The 9825-nt window shown below is 32.8% G+C and overlaps 1 protein-coding gene across 1 annotated transcript; it reads right to left on the bottom strand.

The window, feature by feature from the left end:
• Window positions 1-538: 538 nt before the first annotated feature.
• LOC11409952 (ATP-dependent Clp protease proteolytic subunit 4, chloroplastic) lies at window positions 539-5362 on the bottom strand. Its single transcript, XM_003612554.4, has 2 exons — window positions 4878-5362; window positions 539-1241 (listed from the first exon to the last, which is right to left on the bottom strand). Exons 1-2 carry the CDS (start codon window positions 5297-5299, stop codon window positions 770-772), a joined length of 894 nt encoding a protein of 297 aa, XP_003612602.1. The 5' UTR covers window positions 5300-5362; the 3' UTR covers window positions 539-769.
• Between the last annotated feature and the right edge of the window lie 4463 nt (window positions 5363-9825).

Genomic DNA, 9825 nt, shown 5'->3' with positions numbered 1-9825 from the left:
ATAGAAATAGCTTTAGATTTTTTTTAAAATCTCTAGAGATTTTTTAACTCAAAATCTATTTTTTTTAAAGCTGAAACAAAATGCACTCAGAATCTTTAAGCTTATTTAAACTCTATTTGATATGTTTCTGCTGGACTATAGCAATGGCTTTGATTTCGAATTTCTACCCAATGAGTAGATCCCAACAGAGACTTCATGAGAGGTTGTTCATCGTGCCATCTGCTAGTGCATTCACAGTGAAATGAAGATATTGCGCTAAGAGCGTTTTCCGACCTGCTAGTGCATTCACAGTGAAATGAAGATATTGCGCTAAGAGCGTTTTCCGACGGCACAACTTAATTCGAGATGTTTAACTCCTCAATAGGTGCTATGACATCATGTCAAACTTCACAGCTTTTGCGACTTTTCACTCCACCAATCCAAACGTATCCTAAGACAATTGTAATGCCCCTAATACAGATACACCAGGCTCTACTTGGAAAAGTTGAGGTTCTAAATGTCGTGCGACTAAAAAAAAGACTCTGTAGTAGTTAAGACATAAGAAAGGAACAATCAATATAACAATAATCAACAAATTTCTCCGTTACTGGATCACAGTTGAAAGACAAATAAAAATGCCGCGGCATCCTACACACAATAAGCCTGAAATTTTCAGAGTTTGTTACAACATCATTTTTTTTTTGCCTAAAATGCAGTATACTGCAAGCCCCGCAAGGGGATGAATCTTAAGTATTCAATGATATACCGTACCACTATCCGTCATTAAAGGCTAGTATATCTCATCATCTGGGATATGTGGGTTTAGGAAATCCGCATCATCGATCTTTAGTGTTGCTTCTTCCACCTTTTCTGGCACTGGCAGGAGAGGAATAATCATTTCTCTATCGATTACCCCGTCAATAATTCCATATTCCACGGCTTCAATTGGAGACAGATATCTATCCCTATCGATATCTTTCAGAACTTGTTCAAGTGAGCGGCCGGTGAAGGAAGATATAATTCTGGACACATTATTCTTGTTGTGCATGATTTCTTTAGCTTGAATTTCTACATCTATAGCTTGTCCACTAGCACCTCCAGGTGGTTGAGCTATCATGATTCGCGTATTGGGCATAGCTAGCCGCTTACCTTTGGTGCCACCACCTAGGATAATTGAGGCTGTTGATGCTGAAATGCCCATTGCAATTGTAGATACATCCGCCCTAACAAGCTGCACTGCATCGTAGATAGCCATTGTAGCACTAAACAAAAAATAGCATGCAAAATAAGTCAGCTGTGAAAAAGGATGTGAGACTTCAGATAGAACAAACACTTGCAACGAAAAACAAAAACATGCAGAAAAGATCACTAATTAATAACAAGTTAACAAAAGGAAGCCATCAGACACATGACTTCAAGCAAACCTAAACAGTCATCTGTTTAGTTTTCCTAGCTGCCTAACAGCATAGAGGATCATTATGCCAATCCAAACTTAAACAACACGAATGAGAACATATCTATCTATGTTGGATCAGCATCAACAATCCAGTCAAAAAGAATAGACACTAGCTCAAAATGAAATTAAGGAAATGAAACAGATATATGGCCCTTTCAATATGACCTTGGTTTTCATTACTAGAATGGCGAAAGATAAGAGTAAAAACAAAAAACAAAAAAACAGCTGAAGGAAAAAAAAAACTTCTCATCTAACTGAAGGTCTCTGGTATCTTTACATATTCACCAAAGGCACTCCGAGTAATCATTATTAGATGAGGACCATGAAGAAGTTTTATCCCATAGCTGTCCTTGAAAGTTCTAGCATTCCTCTCCAACTATAGGCACCATATAATAAATAACAGCAAACATAGCACACAACCAAAAGGTCTTTCCCATATTATTCAAGAAAATATCCATGTTCCAATGTCCTAAAGTTAAAGTTAGAGTGGCCAGTGATTTCTTGAAAGGGATTGTTGAGATATTGTTATTGATTGTAATCACTAATCAGATTTGTCATTCTCTCCTTTTCGTTAGCTTTTTTATATTTATAGGGATAATGATTTGATTCCACAAACTTTTTATTACTAATTTACTATCAGTAAGAGAGAAATATTCAGATTCAAGTAGATATCATAACCCTGGTTCCAATCTTGGGACTCTCTAGTCTTTGGGTTCAGCCACGGTCAAGGCTAACCCTAACCACATTTCAGTTTAGACTTTGGCCTGATTTACAATTTATAAGACTTATCTCCTTCAAAATATCGAGTGCATACTTCCTTTGAGAGATAGCAATACAAGACTTTGACCGCTTTCATAAGATTTAGTGGATAAAGGATTTGATATTACAAATCATTTGGGAAATTCTGGGGGCATGCTGTTTACTAATTGGGACTGATTATGTGCTAATTTGATTACAAAAAGACAGGAGGAAAATGGTTGTACGGTGCTAATGAATATACCACCACATGAGGGGGGAAAATGCAACTTTCACTCAAACCACCAAAGCAATAATTACTAGCATGGTGACTAGATGGATTTCAAACAAATCAAAGATAGAATAGTTTTAGCAAGTTAAGGTAAAAAATATAGAAATGGCATTGTGCATGAACACAACATAGGACACAGCATATTATGATGGCAATATCAAATGTACTAACAAATAGAACAAATGACACAACATAGACAATGACAGACAATGCACACACGTGGGAAATGTAATCTTATGTAACAATGAGAAGAACAAGTCTAGATTATTAGATTTGTTCAAAAAGCCAAGAAAAAAACATCGAATCATTAAACATTTTAACGTGGCAGCGAGTCTCTACTTCCCAATTGAATCTTGACACCTTTATACATTTATCTATAAAATTGGCTCTCACTACTCACAGACCACTCTATACATGTTTAAACCACCTAAAAAGATATTCTATTTCTACCATCTCTATAATGGAAGCTACCAAATTTTTCTCTGTAACGATTGTATTTATAATCCTCTCTTTAATCAAGCACAGTATTTCGTAGGCCATGTTTAGACCATCCTTAACACTATTATTGGATGAATTTCATTTGGACTTGCAACTGACTCTTTTTGTATGGGACCCCTGTAAAATTCAACCCAACAGTAGATGGTGTTATGGAAAGAGTGTATTGGTAGCATCTACCAGACTAAATGCATAATCCTTTTGTTCTAATACATGTCATATACAAGCAAGGCTCTTTCTTTAAGAATGTGTGCTTCAAAGGTGCAAATGAATGGCTGCCTAAGGTTTGGTAATATATTAACACAAATGGATTTGTACTTGCATTGGTTGTTTCTCGTGAAAAAATATAATAAAACAATGACAAGATGAGAAAGATAAATGCAGCCCCCACATATTTTCCTACTTCAATTTTACTTTTAAAGATTTTTTTTAGAGGAACTCAAACTTAGCAAGTATATATATGATTCAGATATTTTTCCAACAACGAACACAAATACTGATGCATTCAGAACCCTCAAGAGTCAAGAGTATAAGAGAAATCATTATTTATGCAGAGAGCAGGTAAAAAAATTAAGAGAAAATAGATCCGCTCTCAAGTAACTTAAGTCAATGTGCTATTCTTTTAAAGATGGATCACGTGACAAGCTTTTGGTGTTTCCATTCATGCAGTGTGTGTCTATAAGAAGAGGAAAACAATGCTCGTAGATATAAGTTCCCGAAAAGGGGACAAAATATCCTCCCGTAAAATACTTCAAAAAGGACAAATTCAAAACTAGACAAAATATTTAGCAAAGAAGATTCTCATTTCCTGAATTAAACTAGAGGAAAACTCTGATGTGGTCAACATGTGAAAACCATCACACTGAATAAAATATAATAGTATAAAATGCTGGAGGGAAAACAAGAGAATAATTTCCATCACTAACAATCTAATGGATCGTTAACATGCATCAAAATCTATGTTGCACCAACACTTTGAAGGCGTGTCCCGGTGTTCGACATGTGTCGTGTCCAACACCGACACTAGTGACTACGTTGAATTATGTATTTTTTTTTTTAAAAATTATCGATGTCGACGTGTTCGTGTCCAGTGTCATTGGATGTCTTGTATGGATATACCGACAGAGCATCTCCATTAAACTCCTAAAAAATATCCCATATTAAACACACAATCCTTTCCTATCCAATCACAACTCGTTATTCATGAAACTAACCTTTTTACGTTCAATGTCCGTTCACTCAGAGTTTCAAGTTGTAGTATAATATCACACTATCATCAATTAAGTATTTTCTTAGCAAAATGTAATCAAAAGAAGCATAAATTAAACATTAAAATCAAACCAAGCCACCCCCAAAATCGGTCACAGTTATCCTTCTCATATTCTTATTTCCCCTCACAAAATTAACATAAAAAGGCCACAAAGGTCCCTTTTTCTCTATTTCATTGCCAACCCTTTAACCTTATCTTCACAATCCAGCTTATGAGATACAATTCCAACAACTCTCACAAACCTTTATCCAATTCCAAGTCATATATTGTTCACATTCAAAAGTAACAGAAACAATAAAACAAAACAAAAGAACATCTTTTTTCCTATTTCATTTCCAACCCTTTAATCTTATATTCCATTTCCACCTTATCACATAGAATTCCAACAATTCTGATAAACCCTTATCCAATTCCAAAGCAAATATTGTTCACATTCAAAAGCAACAGAAACAATGAAACAAAACAAAAAACACCCCTTTTTTTTTTACAATTTCATTTTCAACCCACTAATCTTATCTTTCCAGTTTCCAATCTATCTTATCACATACAATTCCAATAATTCTCATAAACCCTTATCCAATTCCAAGGCACATATCCTACACATTCAAACTCTACAAAAACAACGAAACAAATGAAAAACCTTATCTAACCTGAGGGAACCACCAGGAGAATTAATAAAAAGTTTGATATCTTTAGTAGGATCTTGAGCATCCAAAAGCAACAACTGACTCATAATAGCATCAGCAACAAAATCATCAATTTCACTACCCAAAAACACAATCCTCTCCCTCAACAACAACCCCATAGTATCAGATTCAGCACCTCTGATAGCCCGTTCCGGCGTCTGCGGCGAAGACAGTTGAAAAGTGATACTGGGTTTTTGAAGTTGGGGGTTAAAGTTTGGATTTTTGGAAGGAGATGGGGTTGTGAGAACGCAGTTGATTGGAGTTGTGCGAAATTGGGAAAATTGTAAAGGGAAATGGGGTTTCGAGTTGAAAGAAGAAATGGTTGGTTTTGAAAAAAGGGTGGGAATGCGTCGTGAGAGAGAAGGAGAAGTTGTGAGGAAATCCATTGTGGTGGTGGTTCTGAATTTGAGAGAGAAATGGGAGAGAGTGAATTGTGATATACTAGTATGCTACCAAACCCAAATAAATTTATTTATCAAACAAATTATACTAACTTTTTTTTTTAGGAAATAAATTTTGAATGCTTAAAGAGTGTCTGAGGACACTCGTTAATTAGACTCTTGTTCTAAATATGTAGCATGGATATTTCAACGAACCAGGCGCTATATTTTATGGTTTAATATAATTTTAACATGTTTTTTCAACACGTTTGTATATTAAATCATAAATTTAAATTTAAATAATATAATATAATATATTGATTTTGTTTTTTTATGTATGTGTGTCGCTAGATTTTAACTTCTTTTTTTGACAAAAATTATTTTAACTTCTAACTTTTTAAAATTAATTAACTGCTACTTAGCATAAATATCTCACCAAAATACATAAATTAATTTGAAACTATATGCTAAATATTTCATTTGATGTTTTCATAATATTTAACAATGTTTTTTAACTGTCCAATTTTTTTAACATATATTTTTTTAAGTGAAGAATATATTTTATTTTATACTTTTATGCACTTGGTCTCTCCCATGTTAAATTTCATAATTTTATATTTTCATAATATTTGTGTAACCTTGAGCATACAATGCAAAAAATGAAAATTACAATGCCTTTGAAAAATATCTTAGAATCATAGAAATTAAACGAAGTATCATATAACGTAATGCATAATTGTGAACTATATCAAATGTAATGTATGATGAGAGAACAAAAACCTCTGACAAACAAATAATATAAATGAAAATGACAGAAATTTCTGAAGCTACAAAACCATCAATTCATTAATATAAATAATCCAAGAAATAACATGTAACCAAGACAAATACAAAATAAATAACATAAATAGAAACTAACAATGCTCAAGTGACAAAGCACCACATCTACATCTTAATATAGAGAACAAGGTGATACTAAACTTTCAACACAGACTTCTGGAATATCTTTAAAATTATTAGCCTTCAAAGTACGGCTCCTAGGATTGTAAAGAATCAAATTCAAGTCAAAATCATTCATAAACTTCAACAACACTTGATCATCCTCAAATATATATACTGCCTTGGGAAAGACATCACGTTTAGAAGGATCTCTCATGTAAGGAATAGTAAACAATTTAGTCCAAGACTCTTTATTTCCATACTCCTTCATAACCCAAACATCATCACTAGTAGTCGTCACACACAAGCAATCCCTCAAAACACCCAAAGCCGACAAGTTACGCACATCCACCCCTTCCAAATTAGGAGGTGAAATCTTTTGATAAGACTCCTTTGCCAAATCGAAACAAACAATAAAGCGTGGACATTCCCAACACCATTAGAGAACAACCAAATTAATTGCGCCACTCACAAATTCCCCTTTCATAACGGGAACAATAAGACCGCCAAAAAGATAATCCTGAATGGTTCTCCAAATATTTTTCGAGTGTAGTTTAGGAAGTGGAGGTTTCGAGTGGCGGACACACGGAGTTGTTTCTTGACGAATTTGGGATCAGATATTAAAGAATTTCACGACTTGCAAACACATTGGAATCGAAGGATGAACTTAACCGGTAACCTACATAGGATTTCTAGAATGAGATCGGAAGGAAGAGTGGTAGACACACGAAGGTGCTTTCCTGATACAATCGAGAGGTGATTGTTGATGGAAGTTGTTTCCTCTATCGTAGACAAATGAACGGTTTGATCATGCCTTTCACTGCCCGAAGGTGAGTTTGTGACTCTAACGTGAACCTCAAACCTTAAACCTAACAAATTCAATATATAGGCACGTTCTAAAACGTCCAAAGTGTGTTTTAAAGGCCCAAAGAAGGTTAATATTTAATTATTAAAAAAAAAAGTTAGTGTCAAGTAGAGTATTTTTGTTTTATGTTATCTTTTCTAAAGAAAATCTCCTTATAAAAAATAAATTACTCCTCCATTAATTTTTAATCGTAGTTTTTTTTTTAAGTCTTCATTGAATTGTAGTTATAAAGTTTTTTTTTTTTTACATTTTTTAATAAAATAATAAAGGTGTTTACATTTAACCAAGAATGATTCTTAAAAAAAAAAATTAACCAAGAATGAATTTATTTAAGTGGTAAGAGAGAGCTGTTTAAGTGGTCAAATATTTGACTCCTTCAAAAAAAAAAAAAAAAAAGTGGTCAAATATTTGATATTTACTCTTATCTTTGAAAAAAAATTGGTTGGAAAGAACCCACCTTATTATGTTCAATTTCCCGATGGACAGGGACGAAAAAATAGAAAGAAACAAATAAAATTGGTCACCATATTTGACATCTCTAAAACTTGACATATTTTGTCTTTTCCTGACTCTAAATTTTCTGTTTGATGTTTCAATTTTTCTAGTAGTAGTGTAATGGATTTTTATTTTTTTTTGAATCAGCATAATATTATTAAGCTAGGCAAGCGCAAGACACACAGAGCCCGCAATAGGAGGAAAAAGAGTACAAGTAGTGTAATGGATTAAGTACATAATTGTGTAAGTCTTATTTTTTATCCATTGTTGTATAATAAGATGATGAATGTTGTTGCTGGCTAAACCAAGAACAAACTCTTCAAAATGGTCCATAAACGTTATTGTGATTGCAACATTATTTTGGAAAGAAACATTCAAAGCCGGTACCAAAGGTTATTTTCACTTGGGTGAGGTTTGTTTGATCGGTGGTGCAGTGTAGATGGAGTGGAAGGTGAGATGTTGCTATTCTTGGAGTTTTGTCGTTGTTTGGTGCTAGCTGTTATAGCAAAGTTTTTTATGATTTTTGCAGCGGCAGCAGCTGTTTCGGCCTTCATCACAATTTCGTGCGGCTGATTGTTGAGATGGAGTTAAGTTTCCTGGTTGTAGGTCATCCATTTTTAGAGACAAAGACAGTTGCGACTTACATGCAACGTTCAAATGACATGAAGGATATAATCTTTGAATTTTTTGTATAATATTAGTCGAGAGTGGTTCTCTAAATGAAGATTGACAAATATTTGTACTTGTATGTGGAAAAAATGAAATGAAGTGTAATCTACTTTTCATTTGTTGAAAATGAAATAAAATCATATCATTATTAATTGTTCTAAGAACATCTCTTTTTATATAGGTTACAAGAGATGTCAAATGCTCTAGCAGAGTAACTGTGCATATGAACGAGTGAGCGCGTTGCGCTATTTTTTTGGAAGCAAGTCGCAATTGCATAGAAATTATAAAAAAAAAAGTCTTTGTATTGATATTTGAATAAAAATATAGACATATGTATAAATTAAAAAAAAATCGGCCCCCATATTAATATATAAGTTAGGCTTAAATGCTATTTTGGTCCCTTAACTATTTAATTGGTATCGTTTTGGTCCCTTAACTAAAAAAAAGATTGTTCGAGGATTTTAAGTTTTTTTTTAGTCTCGTTTTGGTCCCTTCTGTTAGGTTTCCGTTAGTTTTAATAAAAAACGTTAAGTGTGGACACGTGTCACCTTGTCATTGGCTCTGAGTTTTTTTTTTTTTTTTTTACAAAAAAAATTATTATTTTTTTATAAATAAAAAAATAAATAATTTTTTTAATAAATATATTTTATTTTTTTGTAACGTGTCACTTTGTCATTGGCTGTGGGATTTTTTAAAAATATATATATTTTTTAAAAAAATAATAATTTTTTTTTGTAAAAAAAAAAAAACTCAGAGCCAATGACAAGGTGACACGTGTCCAGGAGTTAACTTTTTTTTAAAACCCTAACGGAAACATAACAGAAGGGATCAAAATGAGACTAAAAAAAAACTTAAAATCCTCAAACAATCTTTTATTTAGTTAAGGGACCAAAGCGATACCAATTAAATAGTTAATGGACTAAAAGAGCATTTAAGCCTATAAGTTAAAATATAAACACATATTAAAAAAAATAGGTTATCTTATATGAGTAAAAATATAGTCCCGTATATAAATTACACAAATAAGTATGTCCCCGTATTAATATATGAGTAAAAATATAGACGCATGTATAAACATAGAAAAAATTAGGTGTTTGTATTGATATATAAGTAAAAATATACAATGAACCGACAAAAATAAAAAAAATAAAAATAAAAAGTATTGGACCTGAACTGGCGTGGCATCTGCCACACTATGCCTTGTTCAGGTCCGTCCCTATAAGGAAACAACCACATACTATAAATATGAGATCCATATTTATCATATGATTATGATATACTATTTATTCAATATGATGTTATTTGACATATATATTATAGGGCATTATTGTTATCCCCGTGAATTTAACTCAGTTGACAGATTTATTGTATATTATATACATGGACTAAGCTTCAAGCTTCAAACCCCCCAGACACTTTACTACTCTTCTCCACATTATAAAATAGGGCATTACTACCGGTTTATCATGCATTGTCCATTTCTTTAAAATTAGTTAATGTATTAAATTAGATAGATGTTTCATTAATGTATTAATTAAATTTGATGCTTATTTAATCTCATCTG

Source organism: Medicago truncatula, chromosome 5 (genome assembly GCF_003473485.1).
Source record: "Medicago truncatula cultivar Jemalong A17 chromosome 5, MtrunA17r5.0-ANR, whole genome shotgun sequence".
Classification (NCBI taxonomy): Eukaryota; Viridiplantae; Streptophyta; class Magnoliopsida; order Fabales; family Fabaceae; genus Medicago; species Medicago truncatula.
Note: the sequence above shows the minus strand (reverse complement) of the source record. Positions and strands in the feature narration are given on the sequence as shown.

Coding starts and splice junctions, on each gene's coding strand:
- LOC11409952 (XM_003612554.4), bottom strand. CDS start 5,299: ATGGATTTCCTCACAACTTCTCCTTCTCTCTCACGACGCATTCCCACC. Junction 1,242..4,877: donor TCTCCTGGTGGTTCCCTCAG/GTTAGATAAGGT, acceptor TTTTTTGTTTAG/TGCTACAATGGCTATCTACG.